Source organism: Scyliorhinus canicula, chromosome 26 (assembly GCF_902713615.1).
Source record: "Scyliorhinus canicula chromosome 26, sScyCan1.1, whole genome shotgun sequence".
Classification (NCBI taxonomy): Eukaryota; Metazoa; Chordata; class Chondrichthyes; order Carcharhiniformes; family Scyliorhinidae; genus Scyliorhinus; species Scyliorhinus canicula.
This window is the reverse complement of record NC_052171.1, coordinates 6,983,635-7,004,299: the sequence shown is the minus strand read 5'-3', so window position 1 is coordinate 7,004,299 and position 20,665 is coordinate 6,983,635. Positions and strand designations below refer to the sequence as shown.

Below are 20,665 nucleotides of genomic sequence, written 5' to 3'. Positions count from 1 at the left end.
ACTGCTTCTTTTTAATGTCGCCGCATTCAGTTCATTGTCAGTCAGCCTGTGGCTGGTCCATTTTGTGCTCGAGAAAATAAACAATCCCATGTCCACACAATGCCAATGTTAACCGAGCAGAATAACAGTGCTGAGGTTGCAAAAATAAATTCAGGATGAGAACGGGAGTGGAGTAAATATTAAAATATTCCACAGCCAATGGTTTCCATTCAACCAGGCCAAGACTGTGAGACACTTGATACTTCTTGCCATGGAGTTTGGAGAGCGCGAGAGATAAACTGTGTACGGTAAACATTGCAAGCAGATTGCGATGAAAATTCCTGCCATTTATCCTTGTTCCAGCGTGCATCCCACTCTTTTGATTCAAATACTGCCGGTATTCTTAAAAGACAGACATCCAAAATGGCTCAACATAATTTATTTATGTTAAAATGTACAGAGGTCTTTTGAAAGTACTTGCTAGAAAGAAAAGTGATATTACATACAAGGGAGGAGAAGAGGGAGTGTGGCCTGTGCTGGCGTCTGTATGCACAAGCACAGTTGTTCCCTCCTCACTGCTTACAGTCACCATGTACAAATACAAAGGCTACAAAAAAAAGAAAGCAATATAAACAGACATGAATATTCAGCTTTTTACATGCGGCTTGGAAGCTGGAGGAGGTCTATTCACACACACTAGAAGTCTGGAGAATTTATTTTCTTAAAATAGCTTCAATATTCTACAACAAAGATAGAAAAAACTCTAGAGATGGAATGAAATATGAGTTCTTTAAAAGGCATCTGAGAATTACTAACACTGAGCTTCAGTTAAGATTACCCAAGTTATAGCTGCTAAAATACCTCTTAACAGAATTGAAAAATGACAAGTACCAATATTATGTATGATAAATTCGTTTTTAATATAGAAAAACATTTTCTATAATAATCCTAAAGTCAAAATGAGCCAGCTTAGCTTTTGAAAAAGGAAGCTGCCTGATTCAACAAAATCAAGAACACCAGAGACAATGACAAGGAGCAAAAGGAGAAATTGTCTTTGCGTATTTTTAATATATCTGGTGCTCTGGGCGAAAACTGCTTTTGTTTTTTTTTCTCTTTACTTTTTTAAAAACATCTTCCCTTTCCCCTCCCACCCCACCCCAAAATGAACAGTATTCCAGCAGACACACTTGAAGGCCAGCCCATAAGTGTGGAGTGGTTTTGATGGATGTTATTCCAACAACGGGACGCGTGAATGAATTAAAAACAAACCACTGAATGCCGCGCTGGGTCATCACAAGACCCGCAGGTGGCACGTGCCAACTGCAGAGTTTTGGAAGCTCATGCCCGCCCTTTTTAACCATTCTGGGAAGGTTTTACATCACATTCTCTGATTAATTCAGCGGTGGGCAATGATACAGCGCGATTGCAGTTGGTGAACAGCCTGCATGCTGTGGACCCGCTAAGTGCACCATGACGCACATCCCTGGCACGGGGGGGGGCACACTGGCCACCGTGTCCAAGCATGCCATTCCCTCTTTATCCCATCGCCTGGTGATAGGTACAAGAATCGAGAGGAGCTGCCATTTGGCTGCCGTGGCGATATCCTTGCTTTGCACTGTGCTGTCAGAACCATTAACTTTCTCCCCCCCGCCCCCCCCCACACACACATACTCTTCCCCTTATCACATTCAACATGTGCTCGTCCGGGTGATTATCCTTCCTTTTTAAACTGGCAATGTCAACAGCTCTGGGATCTGGTGTGGCCTGACTTATTCCCTCACACTTCCCCTGCCAATATAGCTCAACTCCAATTCCCCATTTCGTGCACTCAAAACCCATCTGATTTGTGCCCACTGGGAAAGAGCCCAAGGGTGCCTGAACTCTGATTATTGATGGAGCAGTAATAGCTGTTTCGAGGCAGCTCCATGTCTTCCCGATGCGAACTCTGAGCTCACTGTGCCACTTAGTAACTAATCTTCACTCGCTGTCTAGAAAAGCAATTTAACTGCCCGAGGGTAATGGGGGAAAACGCAAAGGAAACAGAACTAAATTAGTTGTGAACATAGTCGTCTTTCTCAGCTGATAAATACCCTTACAGGGAACCAAATATACACAGTCTGACAAATCTGAACAGATTCCTCATGATTGAGAGATTTATTTAAAATAAATTGGAAATTAAATGTTTGTAAAGCCTTAAAATGATTCAGGACCCTGGGCTGTCCTTCGAAAGTGCCAGAACAAATACTGTCAATTCTCATAAAAAAATAAAGGCGGACGAGTGAAATGGCTTGCAGTGACACAAGAAGCAATGTTAAAAACATAGTTATAACATACATGAAAATGCTCTTGGGCCTGCTGCATGCTGCGCTCGAGTCAAACTCAATACCAATGGGGGAAAGAAGGGTGCCGTCGGCATCAAGGTCTGAAATCCACAAGCGCACAAGCGATCCGTGTTCACCTACTGGCATGGGGATAACAGTCAGATCAATAAATTACAGCTACACCTGCAACAATATCACCAAGGCAGAGTCCGAGTTAAGTGCCTCCTGCCCTGTGCCAAGTCAATGAATGGGGGACATGGACAGTCCTACACTCAAGAGGGTCTCATATCTATGGACACTATAAAAAATGTGGACTGCACACACAAACTGAAAGATTAAAAAAATTAAAAATATAAAAAGCAGATAGTTTTTCATTTCTACACAATTCATTAAGTAAGGCTTCTTTTAATTAAAAGATTTCTTGTGCATGGTTCCTCAAACCATTTTTCTTATTGAATTCTGTTGCAGAATTTCTTTTTCCTTTTTTTTTTCTCTCTCTCTCTCGGGGCTGGGAAATTAAGGCCAAGGCGCTCCGAACATGGCCCTAAGGAGTTCATGAAATTCCTATGTCTACAGCAATCATTCTATTTCAAACTTCCATTATGTCTGCTGCCGTCAGTATAAACAATGGCTCTCGCTCTCTCGTGTCTACAGGTTCTTCCCTCATCTTCTCATATATGGGCCATTTAATGATTGCTTGGGCATGCCAGTATTCATATAACTGTGATGAGAGGGGCCTGTGTACATCATGTTGCTGTGGGGATTAGACTGTATAGGCTGCTGGCCATAGGGCTGACTTCCCATCATGCCCATTTGCATCTGCATAGGATACTGGGCCGTTTGGTTCATGTAGGCCGCATTGCCATGGTAACTGCTGTTCATCATCGGCTGGCTCATCCGATAACTGTTCATAGCATTCAGTGTGTTCATATTCATGGAGTTTACATTGTAGGTGGGGGCAGGCATCAAATTCACACCCATGTTCATCCCTCGCTGGACCGTGAGAGCCCGCTGTGCCAGAGCAGGCGTGTTACGGCCGTAGATCTGCTGCTGGTGGGTGGCTGTTGCAGCCGGCAGTGGGGCAGACTTGGAACGGTTCGAGATGTGACCCTTGGCCGGCACCTGGCCTTGCAGCCTCTGAGTGTGAGGAATCCCAATGTTGGACGCTGGCATGTTGCACTGCAAGAGGGGTGACGTCAGGTTCATTGACGGGGACGTCAGGTTTGGAGGCGGCGTCATGGTGGCTTGCCCTTGGGGCGTCCCTGCAAGTGCGTGGGGTGACGGGGCGAGCTGCGCTAGGCCCGTATTGGATAGAGACACACTGGTTGCATAGGAGGTCACAGCAGCAGAGTGGCTGTAAGGCATCGCATGATGGTCCATGATGGTATTGGTAAGTTGCTGAAGTCTGGCAAGGCTGAAGTTGGCTGTGGGCTGCGTGTAGCCACCAGCACCAAAGTCTCCCTGACCCATTCTCTCATAGAGGCTCATGCCACCCGCGTTGGACGACTCTGGAATCTCCATCAGGGTCATGGGGGCCGTTGTGAAGCTGTTGCTCATGCTGCATTGGGACAGTGGCTGCTGTTGCTGCTGGGGCTGTTGTTGCTGGGGCTGTTGTGGTGGAGGTTGCTGCTGGGGCTGCTGCTGGGGTGGCGGTGGCTGCTGGTTGTTGCTTGGCGGCCTATCAATGGCGCAACTCTGAGGTGACTTCATGTTACAGTTGCCTGTCGGAGCAACGTTGTTCTGCTGCATCATGCTGCAGCTGCTGCTCATACTGGTCATTTGCTGGGTCACCACACAGCTGTTTTGAGTCAGGCTGTTGGAAGACGACAGGCTGCTATATGAACAGCTGGTTTGGGATGTGTTATTGCCACATATGCTGCCTCCCATTGTAGAATCATAGCTGCTAGGGTTCTCGTAATTTTCTGTTGTACTCTCAATGCTGCCCAGGTCACTGAACCCACTGTCGACTACCTGTTGCGAGTGGTCGGACACAGATGGGACATCCATCATGGGGCTTGTCTCCATGTTCTGCATTGAGGGAGCCGACAGCGAGCCCTGCTCAGGACTTATTTGTGTATAGCTGCTCTCCAGGGCGGGCATGCTCGGGCTACTGACCGAACGGACTGACTGGCTGGGGTGTGACTGAACGGAGGAGATGGGGCTGTTATGTTCGGACTGTTGGCAGTCCTCCACCATGGCAATCTGCGGACTTTCTTCAGCTTGGTTGTAGCTTTGCAGGTTCTGGCAGGCTTCCAAGGTCTCGGCACAGTCCTGGTAAGCACCGTCATGCTCGCTATTTGTCTCTTGCGTTAAAGATTGAACAGCTTGCACCGTTTCTAGATCCAGCTCACTATGCGATATATCCTCCTCCTCTTCTTCCTCCTCCTCCTCCTCTTCCTCTTCTTCCTTGAACTCTGGGATTAATGTCTCTTTATTATCTTGATCATCTGCATGATCTTCGTCTGAATGTGGCACAAGCTCAGAGTCCAGCGAGGTGTCATTTGCTTGTTCTCCTTCAGAGTCTGCGTCCATCACATTTTCACCCGCGATATTTTTATCCAGTGTACTTGTCTCTAAAAAAGGTTCCTGAATTGAAGACTCCTCTTTCACGCTCTCTTTTACACTTGCCTCAACTTTTTTGTCTTCGGAGTCCAGGTGACCTTCATCCTCGTCGTCAGCATCATGGTCATCGTTCTGGTTGATCTCTCCCTCCTCCTCTTCCTCATGCTCGTGCTCCTCATCCGTATGTCCTTCTTGTTCAGCCGACTCGGATTTCTCCTCATTTTCATTCTCACCTTCCTGCTCCTCAATTTTAAGTGTGGGGCTGTGAGAATCATGAGGTGTCCTCTGCACATTGCACGGCACTTCATCTTCCATCTCCTCCTCCTCGTCATCCTCCTCCTCCTCCTCTTCTTCCTCTTTTTTGTAAGCAATAGGAAGGTCCAAGATTTTCGGTTCGACAACAGAGTTCCTCCTCTCCTCATTCCGGCTTGCCCGCCCTTGCTTCAGGGCAATATTGGTTGATGGGGAACTTGCATTCTCCATCGCCTCGTTTGATCGGGAGGGTTTAAAACCTGGCTTGCGCCCTGGCTTCCTCTTCCATTTGATTGTCCCACGCTTCACCCCTTTTGGCCACCCTCTCTTGCGCTTCAACACCACAGGTGGAGATTTGGGGATGGAAAGCTCTTTGGCCTTATCTTTCCTCACAGCGATTAAAGGTTCAAGCGTATCTTCTCCTGAAAAAAAAAAAGAAAAACACTTGTAAGGATTCAGTTTGAAGCAGATGAGGGGGAAATGAACAGAAACATAAGAGACGTGGAAGGAAAATTAAATGCTCCAGATACTGAAAATGGAAGAAGATGTTGCTTACTCCTGTTTCTGCTCGACCAGCCTTTATCAGACAATCAGTATTTTATGTCACTCATTCCCCCTGGTGTGGCAAGAATACCTTGATGATTTTCCCACTGCTCCAAAATCAAAGTGGTGCTCCATGCCTTATGCTAGATGGCCAGGAATTCTATCTATGCTTTCCCGGCCAATAACATTCAATGTACCATTTGTCTTCCTCAAATTGGGGAACAGGTGGAACGAAGCCCTGGCGGGTTTCACAATCTGCTTACAAAGGCAGCACTGACAAAGATTTCCAACACACACATTGCCATGTCAGCCAAGGAACAGTACATGATCCGAGGAACCTCTTCTGTCCATCCAAAAGCTCATTGTTCTGCCTGAAGATCTCCTGTACTTGCGTTGGAACAGATGGCCAAAACAACCATTTGGGATGGGGCAGAGAGCTATTCCAATTTATTATAGCCGACAGACAGGATCGGCCAGGGCTCCGCCATTCTGCAGAAAGTGATTTACGGTGAGGTCAGTTTCTGACCTCACTGCCTGTTTCTTCAGTGGGAAGCAGAGACCCCATGGTGTTACAGTAACACACTCCGATTGACTTGTCATACTGGACAGGGTCAGAGTGTACTTCCTCGGAGTAAAAATACTATTATGTAGGGAATGCTGCAGTGCACAATGAACTCCGATATTAAAGAAGAGGACAACCAAGTTGGTCAGATGTTGATCGAGGGGTAAATTATTCGCCAGGACAGCAGCAATAACTCCACTGGACGTAACAGATCCCAGTGCATTCTGGGATCTTTTACATCCCTCCGAGGGGGGCAGACCGTGTCTCAGTTTTAACGTGTCGTCCGAAAGACGGCACCTTCAACAATGCAGAGCTCCCTCAGTGCTGCATCGGAGTTCACGTCCTGGAGTGGGGCTTGAACCTGGAATCTTGTGATTCAGACAGCCACCTCCTGAGCCATGGCTGAAGGTTAAAATAAGGTACAGATTTGAAAAGATGATTGGAATTGAAGAGCACATTTGAATTATGCTCCACACACAGTGAAGGACACTGTGGGAGACAAGAGGAAAGAATTATTAATTATTTAACAGGGGTTGGATTGCTACCATCAATGACACTTGAATTACCTTGAAGCTGGAATTCCTCATCTATTCTAACTAGAATATTCCATCTCCGAAATTAAACAGGATTGTCTCTTTGAAAGATTCTTCAGACGGCACTAATAATCAACCATATAGGACTGGAGCTGTATGGGGTTCAGACCGGGTAAGTCGTCACGTTTATTCACCTCAAAAGTTAAGAAACGGTGAGCTTTTATGATAATCCGGGGGGTTTGATCATTTTGGCCTGAAGCAAGCCTATTATTACTAGATTTATTGAATTTAATTTCACAACCCATCACTGGATTTGGACTCTTCGCTCATTTGCTGGTCCAGTCTCATAATGGCGACCATGTTCTCTCAAACCGCGATAAATCATAGGCATTCAACTTCCTATTCATCTGAGGAAGGAGCTGCGCTCCGAAAGCTCGTGTTTGAAACAAACCTGTTGGACTTTAACCTGGTGTTGTAAGACTTCTCACTGTGCTCACCCCAGTCCAACGCCGGCATCTCCACATCATTTCAACTCTCCCACTCATTTAAAGAGTTTGAGGCATGCATAGGCATAAAGCCACATGCATAACCTCAACATCTTCAGATGGTGTTCCAAAGGGTGCGTACGTTAACCTGCCATCTCCAACGACAGATTCCGACAAACCTCTCAAAAGCTAGTGCAGTGGTGTACTTCTATTCCACACCGTTCTAATATTAGCCCTGTGGAATGTGATCTCAGTGCCCTGCATGACCTTGACTTTGCTGCAACAATTTGAGTCAGGCTCCTTGTCCAGTCATGATTCCGTTTGAAGAGTTTTAACCTCAGAATAATGCTATTTGTAGCACAGATTTATTGCATGCACTGTGTTCTTTCAAAACTGGTAGGACAGGGAAATGCAAAGCTGTCTGTCTCCTGCTTCGTTCCACTCAGGTAATGAGTGTATGCTCAGGTGTCAAAACATATGTGAGGCCTTAATTAGTTTGAACGATGATTGTTTGTGCTCGTACATTTGCAATAATAGGTTTATTGTATCTTGTGAATACACAAGTGTTTTTTCATCTTCCCTCATAAGCAGCCTTGAGCCTTTAAGCAGCTGAACAGGATCAACTTTAAGAGGAAGGACTGTGTGAAGAGGACGGGCAAACGGGCTGTCTAACATTGCGGCCTGTCGTGTTAACAGCTTCGAAATAAAGCTCGACGTTTTGACTGAACCGCCAAGGCCTGCAGACTCAATCTGGACTCCACCACCTTTTACTGCCATGAAGTGCCACAATGTTGTTTGTAACTGCCGGCAGCTTTCTGTCAATAAGCCAGGGTTAAAGCAACGACTGCTGACCAGGAGTGCATGTATTCTTGGTTTACATGTTGCTGTGTGCGCTGTGTAGTGTGGCTTGGATTCGGAATGATCCCGGGGACAGACTGTAATGTGTGTCACTTACTCACGGATGTACTTGTCCATTATGTCATGTTTCAGTCAGAGTTCCATGGATTCCATGTCTGTCTCTGATTCCTCAACCCGTGACCATATTGCACACGGGTTCTGGAAACCCTTGTGACTACAAACAGACGAACCTTAACTTGTCCTCATTAAGGTGTTTACACATAATCACATCGACCCCGGTATTCTGCGCACAATGGTCTGTACTGAACACCAACACGGGAAGCTCCCAAGTCAACTCTCTCCTTGGCTGAGTCCAGTTAATTCAGCACAAACTGGGATTCAGGAACACGCACGACGGAGATTCGGAATATGGATTTCCCCTTAACCTTTTCATCAGGGAATGATGTTCAGCACAGCAGTGCAAGGACGGGAAAATGCAGTTGGAAATTATAATAAAAAGGCCCCTTTTCTCAACCGGTTACCTGGAATGCAGGTAACTTGGCTCAATCATTACTCATCGTGTGAGGTTATCCTGGCTCGCACAGAGAAAATCCCATTCTTCTTTCACACCATTAAACACAATTCCATGACAGCTGCTCAAGATGGGCACAGTGACTGGATCCAAACTCACAATAACCACACCACCTTCATTAACCTGCTCTGGGCTCAATCAATCAAGTTAGTCAGACACCATTTGTCTTTAATAACTTGGTGCTGACACTCTTTTTTTCCCTCGCAATTGCTTGCACTGAGTATTTCGGGGGATCAATTTAAGATGACTTTCTAATCTTTATTTGCGACCTCCCTTTGCTTCCCATATCAACTTTTCAATTCATTACTCTACTTTCCTTCCACAAACATTCACTCCCTCCCCCACCGACGCACAGCGGCAGCCGTGTGTACCATCTACAAGATGCACTGCAGCAACTCACCAAGGCTCCTTAGGCAGCACCTTCCAAACCCACGACCTCTACCATCTAGAAGGACAAGGGCAGCAGATACCTGGGAACCCCACCACCTGGAGGTTCCCCCTCCAAGTCACTCACCACCCGGACTTGGAAATATATCGGCCGTTCCTTCACTGTCGCTGGGGCCAAAATCCTGGAACTCCCTCCCTAACAGCACAGTGGGTGTACCTACACCACACGGACTGCGGCGGCTCAAGAAGGCGGCTCACCCACCACCTTCTCACGGGGCAATTAGGGATGGGTAATAAATGCTGGTCTAACCAGTGATGCCCCTTATACCATAAATTAACAACATTAACAGAATCTTGCTCCTCATATTTATTGTAAAGCTCCTTCTGCCAATCACGGAGGCCTCTTCAGCTTTATCTTTTTCCTTCAGAGAAATATGATCTTCCTTGAAAGCCTTCTACTGCTCAGTGAGTACTGAACTCTGGAATCACCTTTGTCAATCTACCTGTCCTCGGTGCTTCCTTTCATCACTAAAATTAGGTCTTCCCCAGTTGACCAGTATTATGCTGACTGTTTTTACTCCAAACCAAATGATACTCTGAACGCGGAAATTATTTAATTCAGTAATCAAATACCTTGCACTGCTTCAGCGTCGCCATTTTCATCCGTCGCCTTTCTCTGGCAGGATGTGCGTTTTCGTACAGCACCGCCAGCTGTCAGATTTCTGAATATGCGCGCCCCTCGGTGTTCCTTCTCGTTTCTGTCATCTTCTTCCAGTTCAAAAGTTGGTTCCAGGTGTGGCATTGGTCTCTCTGCGTCAGAATCATCAAAGGGTTCATCGAGCACCTCGGTCGTCTCCGAGATCGTCTCCGTCACAACGCTGCTGTTGTGCTGTTTGCGCTTTCGCCCACGTTTTTTCCGGTGAATTACCACTCTCTGGGGGGAAAAGGGACAACATTATGAATTTCAAAAATGGCAGGCATGTCAGTCTGCATTGATACGAGTACAGTTAAAATCACCGTTATTTCCGGGGGGGGACACACCGAGTTCGAGCTTAATACTTCTCAAATTAACTGCTTGTGTCACAGCTGTTAGTGCTGCAAGTGAACAATTCTCAGTTTATCACCCTGCTGGCTGAACGGAGCTGACAAGAGGAAGCTCGAGTGACAGCCATTTATGAGCTTCAATCAAACATATCAAAACATTATTGAATGCTATCGAAAAGTTCGATGCTAGCTTTGCAAAAATATCTTCTAGGCTGCCTGTCGAGTTAAAATGTATAATGTGCGACCGAGGGATGAGAGAGTTAATGTTGATCGAGGAGTTGGTTGCCTTTGCTACATTGTGAATGGAGGGCAAACGTTGAGCAATTCGCCAGATACTGTACCAACTTGTGGGAGACACTGCCACCTAGTGGAATTGCTCCAAACGCACCTGTGTACACATATATATTATATGACAAGAGTTAGAACTTAGAACTTAGAAGAGTACAGCACAGAACAGGCCCTTTGGCCCTCAATGTTGTGCCGAGCCATGATCACCCTACTCAAACCCACGTATCCACCCTATACCCGTAACCCAACAACCCCCCCTTTAACCTTACTTTTATTAGGACACTACGGGCAATTTAGCATGGCCAATCCACCTAACCCGCACATCTTTGGGCTGTGGGAGGAAACCGGAGCACCCGGAGGAAACCCACGCACACAGGGGGAGGACGTGCAGACTCCACACAGACAGTGACCCAGCCGGGAATCGAACCTGGGACCCTGGAGCTGTGAAGCATTTATGCTAACCACCATGCTATCCTGCTGCCCCAGGAAGAGGTAAGCAGTTTGACAGATCAGGTTTGAAAGCAGGTTCTGGATGGCAATAGCGGTGGACAAATTCAGAGGGAAAACTTCAATTGGATACGGCAAGAACATCAGATTTCCTGCTTCTTCAGAAACAGATCAAAATGAAGTTCCAATGAAATGCTGATCGGCTTAAAATGCCAACAGTTTTTCTCTTCACAGATGCTGCTGCTGGACCAGAGTGCTTCCGGCCTTTCCTGTTTTTATTTCAGATTCCCAGCATTTAGCTCTTGTTTTTTGAAGGAACCCATCGGGATTGAAGAATGCGCAATCTCACTGGCAATAGAACATAGAACAGTACAGCACAGAACAGGCCCTTTGGCCCTCGATGTTGTGCCGAGCAATGATCACCCTACTCAAACCCACGTATCCACCCTATACCCGTAACCCAACCCCCCACAACCTTACTTTTTTTTAGGACACTACGGGCAATTTAGCATGGCCAATCCACCTAACCCGCACATATTTGGACTGTGGGAGGAAACCGGAGCACCCGGAGGAAACCCACGCACACAGGGGGAGGACGTGCAGACTCCACACAGACAGTGACCCAGGCGGGAATCGAACCTGGGACCCTGGAGCTGTGAAGCATTTATGCTAACCACCATGCTACCGTGCTGCCCTTGCCAATGTTAAGCACACCTACTACAAAATACACAGAAAATTAGTGACCACCCACAGAAAATGGCAACAGCAGTGGTGACCTCTGAAGGGAAAAGGAAGCTGCTTGGCTTTGCCCTCATGGTCATCATCCATCGCCACATTGGCTATATTTCAGGGGATTCACTTCACTCTCTGGAACGAGCAGCTCGTTGGAGAAAGGTTAAAATTGGAAAAAAAAAACCCACAAATCCTTTCATGCCTCTGGTTTTACAAAAATACTGGTTCAAATAATTTTCTTTCAGCTGAAGTAGTGCAACATAAAGAGAGCAGAAAGGATTAAACGGTGGCTGTCAGCAGTGATCAGCATTTATCCAGTGATAAATTTCTTTGGGGTGAAATGCTTGTTGCAATTCGCGTGCAGAGATTGTAACCTGTTTTCACTTCCAGTGAGGTCAAAAGCTCACTGTCGGTGAGATGTCTCTGCTAATTCTCGACATAATACGACAAAGCCAAGGACGGGAAAGGCTATTTGGCTGATTGAACGTCACCCCTCGTATGTCCAGTAGCTCCTCTGAGAGAGTGTCCTGCTACTGGAGCACCATCGTTACTGTTATTCGTGTTTGTGGCTTTCCTAATTCAGGTGGCAGACATTGCCAAATATTCACTCCACTTCCGCAAAGAGCTTCTTCTGGACTATTTCTTTCCAAACTATTTCTCAGTGGTCTAATTTTATAACAATAATCTTTATTGGTGTCTCAAGTAGGCTTACATTAACACTGCAATGAAGTTACTGTGAAAATCCCCTCGCCGCCACACTCCGGCGCCTGTTCGGGTAGACGGAGAGGGAATTCAGAATGTCCAATTCACCTAACAAGCACGTCTTTCGGAGGGAGGAAACCGGAGCACCCGGAGGAAACCCACGCAGACACAGGGAGAACTTGCAGAACAGGGAGAACGCACAGACGGTGACCCAAGCCGGGAATCGAACCTGGGACCCTGGCGCTGTGAATCAACAGTGCTAACCACTGTGTTACCGTGCCGCCCTTATTTCCGTTGGACGTTACAGGACCAATGGTAACAGTTATTGCAACTCAATTTAATCCCACCCGGCCCCCTCGTTCACAGGCCCTGCACTGGAATAAAATATAGATAGAATGAGAATTTCATTTTTAAATTACGCTCTGGCCCAATGAAATGTACCTGGGTTTGGCACAGTGTTATCAGGTCACTAACAAGCAGTTGGCCTGGCTGTCGGTTCCCACAGTACAAGTTGAAGTGGTGTGACAAGCTGGCTCACTTTGGGCTACTCTGAAGCACACCATACATGTTGAATCACGAACTGGCACAGTCCTGAAAACACTCAGACATTCTTTGGGGTGGGGTGTGTGGACTAAACCTCATTACTTAAACATTTCTCCCTCTTGAACCTGTAATATTGTCACCTTTTAAACAGTAAAATGATCAAAGTTAGTTCCATACTGAAACCTGCACACAGAGAGAATATATTCACCGCAGAACCATTTATTTTCAAAATGGTGCCTGAATGTGCCCTCGACATGGCGGAATCAAAATATCAGTATTTATCACTCCACCCGCATTTGAGAACAAAGGCAAATATTTGAAGATGTAGACGAAAATGTTTATTTTCAGGTTCCACGTTCTCTCCTCCCACGAACAGCAGATGGTGCACGATAGAGACATTTAATGGGTGATATACATGACGGAACACAGGGTCCTCTCTGTAGTATCTTGCAGAGCAAATTTGCAATGCTGAAACACGCGTGGCAGACAGATCTAACATAGAGGTATTGAGCCAAGCGACATTTAGGGGACAAAATGAGGCCACTCTGCCCATTTCCCATTGGACAATACAAAACTAATCCCATTCCCCTTACTCTTTCCCAGAGATTTCCACCTCCCTGGGCTTCAAGTTTCAATTTTCTCTTTACACATACATTGGTCTGCTGTTTGCCTCAAACATTTGGAGGAGATTCCCACACTCCAACAACGCGCAGTGCAAACACATTTATCCTAACTTCTCACTCTGAACGACAGGTAGAACTTGGTGACCCCTCATCGTGGACTCTGAAACCCGTGGATGTGGTCCATCCACATCATGATTCATTCCCCTCTGCAGGAAATCATCACCAACCGTGTGCGTCTACCAAAGACGTTGCCTCAGTGCTGGGACAGTTTTAGTTATTGGCCACAAAGGAGGTACATTTGGCCAGGAGAAAGGCAACTTTCCACATCTTACCTTCCTCTTCACGCCACGCAGAGCTGGTTTTGTCAGTACAGGTGGAGAGCTCGGTCTCGTGTCATCACCTTCTTCATCCTCGTAGTCTTCCTCCTCCTCTTCTTCCTCGCTGCTCTCGCTGAAATGCTTCTTCTGGTTCTCACCATTGGGAATCAGACCTTCCACACAGCCGTCCTGTCGTGCTTTGCAAGTTGTTGTGCACGCTGTTATTTGCCTGCCGTTCTGCAATGGTAGATAACCATTCGGCTCCTTCCTGTCCCATAACTCACTGGTGTTTTCAGTCTGTTTCAAATAAATGACATTTAAGAAATGAATGGTGAATCATCTCCTGTCCAGGACTCCTCTTACAAAGTTAACATTGAAGTATAAATTCAAGACCTTCCTTTCTATGCAGTGTGATAACAACGGCGTCTGTAATTTTCAGCCAGGAATTGTGCTTCAGAAAGAAGACCACCAGAAAACGTAGCCTCATCCCTACGACTCAAATGTCGCGAGGCACCACACGCTGCAGCAACAGACTGGTCACCGGGTGTTTGCTGTGGACCTGGCTGAAAGGCGGTTCACAATAGTGCCTAACCTGTCTATTTCCTCTGTACCTCTTGGTCGAGTATGTCCCGTTCAACTCTCAACAGACAGGCAATTATGGAAATTGATGGGAATGATAGAGGAGTCTTACCTTTTGAATCCCAGTTAATTGAAGCCCAAGACATCAGATTGTGTTCATATCATTATTTATTTATTTTAATATAAATTTAGCGTACCCAATTAATTTTTTCCATTAAAGGGGCAATTTAGCGTGGCCAATCCACCTACCTTGCACATCTTTGGGTTGTGGGGGTGAAACCCACGCAGACACGGGGAGAATGTGCGAACTCCACACGGACAGTGACCCAGAGCCGGGATCGAACCTGGGACCTCAGCGCCGTGAGGCCACAGTGCTAACCACTAGGCCACCGTGCTGCCCTATCTGATCGTGTTTATATCTGATGCCTATCAATTAAGAATTCCAACAAGGCAACGGTTAAGACTTTCTATGACAGTAAATCAGATGTGCACAAAGATGCTCGACTTCAGTTTTCTTTTTGAAAGATGTCAGAGAAACATGTGCTGAACCCGATCACGAGTTGATTCATGGCCTTGGTACTCATTCTATCACAATTTCTTTTTTGAAATATTGATGAGAAAACCATCATCAAAACAACGTAAATGGTAAGTTTGACGGCCATCATTCGCACTGATTTACTGGACTATAAAATGTCATCCGAGTGTTCATGTTCCTTCTCCATAGCTTCTCAGTCCTTACATAGAACAGTACAGCACAGAACAGGCCCTTCGGCCCTCGATGTTGTGCCGAGCAATGATCACTCTACTTAAACCCACGTAACCCGTATACCCGTAACCCAACAACCCCCCCCATTAACCTTACACTACGGGCAATTTATCATGGCCAATCCACCTAACCCGCACATCTTTGGACTGTGGGAAGAAACCGGAGCACCCGGAGGAAACCCACGCACACACAGGGAGGACGTGCAGACTCCACACAGACAGTGACCCAGCCGGGAATCGAACCTGGGACCCTGGAGCTGTGAAGCATTGATGCTAACCACCATGCTACCGTGAGGCCCCATCCTTATTCATCATTGGTGAAGGAACTTGCTGTTCACCCAGGACCCAGTGTCTCATTGTTCTCAGCACAATGTTATCACATTGTACTTCCAGCAAGTTACAATGCAGAACATTGCTCACTGAAGTGTGCAGGTAAAATCCCAACTCCTTGACAATCTGGTCCTGTTATCCAACTGCTTCTGCTTGCCGACAACATTCCATAGTCCAGCAAATCAATGAGATGGACGGCTGTCAAACTAACTACTCGGATTGGTTTGATGATGGATCTTCTCTTTGTTATTTCAAGAGATTGTGATGGAATCAGTATTTATGCCATTTATCAATGAGCAGCAGGATTCAACGTGTAGCTCTGTGACCTCGGATTAAAAACTGCTTTTGTACAAAGCTGGTTTCCTGGAACAGAATTAAATCTGTGCTGAGAATGGCCAATGGATAGCGTTTGTGTTTGATGCCTGGGTGATGTTTTGGGCTTCAATTAACTGAGAGTCAAAAAGCGGGACTCATCGATCTATCGCATCAATTTCCATCATGGCCCAGCAGCAGGTCAGGACCAGAGGAAATAAGACAGGGCAGCCAGTTAGGCACACTTGTCAACCTCCTTTCAGCCAGTTACCCAGCACACAGTGGCCAACCTTTTGCGCTCGGACTGTGATGGGCAACGTAGGCTAGTGAGTTGGCCGCACGAGTTGCCCTCCTTCTTCTCAGGGGACCGCGAGTTGAAATTAAGCTTGTACACGAGCCATGACCACATGAACAATATATCGAACACATGCCGAATATTTCATCATGAGTTATAGAAAATGTAGAATCGTTTACATCTTAATAGAACGTCAATCGGTGAAAGCACAACAAATATTTACACTTTGGAAGCAGAGGGAATGCACAGTCAATGTTGTGCGCATTCATCACTCACCTCACCTCACTTGCCCTTCCTTCGTTTGTGTATCACTTCAGTGATACAGGTCGGAAAAAACAGACAGAAATCAGCGGAAGGTGGCAACTGGGCGACGGTCAACAAAATGTCCCATGGGCTGTACTCAGAACCCAGATGGGCTGCACATGGCCCCTGCGTGGCAGGTTACTGCACTGGCGTGTGGTGCCTCTGGACATTAGGCTCAAACAGGAGGTTGCTTTTTTGTTTAACAGAAAAAACAGAGGTAAATCGGGCACAGGGAGCGCAATGAAGTGAGGGAATGAAATTCCAAATTGAGGAAAGAAAGGATTTTTAAAGTTGCCATGTTGGCGCTGCAGGCGAGACCAGCATGGCCTGTTCCCCCTGAACTGCCTTAAGGTGGTGTGAGCCACCTTCTTAAACTGCTGCAGCCCAATGGGTAAAGCCACATTGCTGTTCGCAAGAGAATTCCAGGATCTTCACCACGCGTCAGACTTCTTTTTTTTCTCAATTTGACATTTTAACATTGCTGTGTACGAGAGTGAGATTATTACCGGCTCTCTGGACTGGAGGTTGATTCATTGCATGATCGTGCAATTAAAAAGTATTTATGCTGTTATGTTCCACACCCAACTTTGCGGTAAATTTAACGAGCAATTAATGTGCCAATAAAGCAGAGGAGACACCAAGGTCGTGGTTTTACGTGATGTAAACAAATGGCACGTCAGACTGGAGACCAGCAATGTTCAGAATAAAATCTCTTCATTCCTGAATTTAGTGGCTGATTTGCACATTGATACCAGCATTCGTTGCTCACTTGCCATTATTTAGCCAGCAATAATGGAGGAGCCCAGCACGTCTGTGCAAACGACCAGGCTTTGAAGCCTTTGCAATAATCTTCAGCCAGAAGTGCCAAGTGGATGATTCATCTCAGTCTCCTCCAGAGGTCCCAGCTTCACAGATGTCAGTCTTCAGCCAATTTGATTCCCCCCCACGGGATATCAAGAAATGACGGAAAGCACTGGATATTGCAAAGGCTATAGGTTCTGACAATACTCGGGTAACAGTACTCAAGAAAATGCTCCAGATATTGCAGCTCCCAAAGCCAGAATTTTCCAGCACAGCTACCACACTGGCATCAACCCGGCAAAGTGGAAATTGCCCAGGTGTGTCCAAAAAGCCGGATAAATCCACCCCAGCAGGCTACCCTCAACCACCAGTAAAGTGATGGAAGGGGTCATTAACAGCACTGTCAAGCGGCACTTACTCAGCAATAACCTGCTCACGGACGCTCAGTTTGGGTTCTGCCAGGGTCACTCAGCTCCTGACCTCATTACTGCCTTGGGTCAAACATGGACAAAAGGGCTGAACTCCAGAGGTGAGGTGAGAGTGACTGCCCTTGGCGTCAAGAGTATGGCATCAAGGAGCCCGAGAATAACGGGAGTCAATGGGAATTGGGTGGAAACTCTCCGCTGGTTGGAGGCATACCCAGTAGAAAGGAAGATGGTTGTGGTTTCTTGACGTTCAGTCATCTCAATCCCGGCACATCACTGCGGGAATTCCTCAGGGTCGTGTCCTCGGCCCAACCATCTTCAGCTGCTTCATCAATGACCATCCTTTCACCTCAAGGTCAGAAGTGGGGATGTTCGCTGATGACTGCACAATGTTCAGCACCATTCGCGACTCCTCAGATAATGAAGCAGTCCATGTCCAAATGCAGCAAGACCTGGACAATATCCAGGCTTGGGGCTGACAAGTGGCAAATAAAATTCATGCCAGGCAATAACCATCTGCAATTATAAGGGAGAATCAAACATCGCCCTATGGCATTCAATGTCATTACCATCACTGAGTCCCCCACTATCAATATCCTGGGGGTTCCCATTGATCAGAAACGGAACTGGACCCAGCCATATAAATACTGTGGCTACCAGAGCAGGTCAGAGGCTGGGACTCACCTCCTGACTCCCCCCAAAGCCTGTCCACCATCTACAAGGCACAAGTCAGGAGTGTGAGGGAATACTCTCCACTTGCCTGGATGAGTGCAGCTCCCAACAACCCTCATGAAGCTCGACACTATCCAAGGGTAGCAAATACCTGGGAGCCTGGAAGATCCCCTCCAAGTCACTCACCATCGCTCTTCCTTCACTGTCGCTGGGTCAAAATCCTGGAACTCTCTCCCTAACAGCACTCTGGGTGCACCTACGCCACACGGACTGCAGCAGTTCGAGAAGGCAGCTCACCACCACTTTCTCAAGAGCATTCCGGTTTGGGAAACAAATGCTGCCGAAGCCAGCGGAACCCACACTCCGCAAAAAATCAATTAAAAAGATCTATCCCATTGTGTTTGGAGCAGGTCATCTTTGGATGGATAAATTAATCACGATGCAATTTCAATCGCAATTCACCAGGTTGATACTTGGAAAAGTAACCATTAACATTAGCAGTAAGGCAGTTAAAACTGATCCCAAGTGAAATTTCTTCATTCTTCTTCAAGGGTGGCGGCAGCGCGCACTATCTCCAGTGGCCAAAGATTCAAATCAATTCGATGGTGAAAAGGGAGATAGCTGCTTATTTGTGAAGTAAGGGTTCGAATGGGTTTGGAGAAAAGGCAGGGAGCGAAGGTTAAGCAACACCAAGCACCTGGCAAAGCAGACACAAGAGTCTGAATTTTCTGCTTTCTGTTTAAGGGCTGCAAAGTAAATTTGGTGCCCGTGCTCAGTCCAGTCACTTTGTGATGGGTTTTTAAGCTGGGTAAACGTGTGAGAGGCACACTGGCCAGGAGGCGCAGGGCTGCACCACATTTCATCCAGGTCCCACAGTCAAAATAAAGGCACAACAACTTGACTTCGAAAACAAATTGGAATCCAAGTCAGGGTTGAACCTTGGGATGCAAATGGCGAGTGTGGAGGGGGGGGGGGGGGGGGGGGGGGGGGGGGGGGGGGGGGGGGGGGGGTATTTTGAACCCTGGGATGCAAATGGCGAGTGTGGAAGCGGGGGGGGGGGGGGGGGGGGATATTTTGAACCCTGGGATGCAAATCGTGAGTGTGGAAGCGGGGGAGGGGGGGGGGGGTATTTTGAATTTCCAATGACCCCACACTTTGTGGAGGTGGTGCATTCCGAGTGGCCACCACATTTGAGTCTTTCCCCTCTGCCATCCTTCACAAACCCAACTCAAGCCACTGCCAGGATATGCACTGCCACACAGATACTACTTCAGGGTATACACACTGCCACACAGATACTACTTCAGGGTATACACACAACACAGATACTGCTTCAGGGTATACACACTGCCACACAGATACTACTTCAGGGTGTATAATGCCACACAGATACTACTTCAGGGTATACACACTGCCACACAGATACTGCTTCAGGGTATACACTGCCACACAGATACTACTTCAGGGTATACACACAGCCACACAGATACTACTTCAGGGTATACACACTGCCACACAGATACTACTTCAGGGTATACACACTGTCACACAGATACTACTTCAGGGTATACACACTGCCACACAGATACTACTTCAGGGTATACACACTGCCACACAGATACTACTTCAGGGTATACACACTGTCACACAGATACTACTTCAGGGTATACACACTGCCACACAGATACTACTTCTGGGTATACACACTGCCACACAGATACTACTTCAGGGTACACACACTGTCACACAGATACTACTTCAGGGTATACACACTGCCACACAGACACTACTTCAGGGTATACACACTGCCACACAGATACTACTTCAGGGTACACACAGCCACACAGATACTACTTCAGAGTATACACACTGTCACACAGATACTACTTCTGGGTATACACACAGCCACACAGATACTACTTCAGGGTATACACACTGCCACACAGATACTACTTCAGGGTACACACTGCCACACAGATACTACTTCAGAGTATACACACTGCCACACAGATACTACTTCAGGGTACACACTGCCACACAGATACTACTTCAGAGTATACACACTGCCACACAGATACTACTTCAGAGTATACACACAGCCACACAGATACTACTTCAAGGTATACACACTGCCACACAGATACTACTTCAGGGTATACACTGCCACACAGATACTACTTCAGGGTACACACAGCCACACAGATACTACTTCAGAGTATACACACTGCCACACAGATACTACTTCAGGGTATACACACTGCCACACAGATACTACTTCAGGGTATACACACTGCCACACAGATACTACTTCAGGATATACACACAGCCACACAGATACTACTTCAGGGTATACACTCTGCCACACAGATACTACTTCAGGGTACACACTGCCACACAGATACTACTTCAGAGTATACACACTGCCACACAGATA

The 20,665-nt window shown here is 46.7% G+C and overlaps 1 protein-coding gene across 2 annotated transcripts in view; it reads right to left on the bottom strand.

Moving 5' to 3' along the window:
* Positions 1-401: 401 nt before the first annotated feature.
* The window catches only part of LOC119957451 (histone acetyltransferase KAT6B-like), a 179,328-nt gene continuing 159,064 nt past the window's right edge, over positions 402-20,665 (bottom strand). The window contains exons 15-17 of one of the 2 annotated variants that reach the window (XM_038785526.1): positions 13,765-14,046; positions 9,687-9,987; positions 402-5,536 (exon numbers count right to left, since the gene is read on the bottom strand). In XM_038785526.1, coding sequence (XP_038641454.1) covers positions 2,964-5,536; positions 9,687-9,987; positions 13,765-14,046 — 3,156 coding nt within the window. In that variant the 3' untranslated portion in view covers positions 402-2,963. The remainder of the gene's footprint in view (positions 5,537-9,686; positions 9,988-13,764; positions 14,047-20,665) is intronic. The other variant, XM_038785527.1, reaches the window with a different exon arrangement.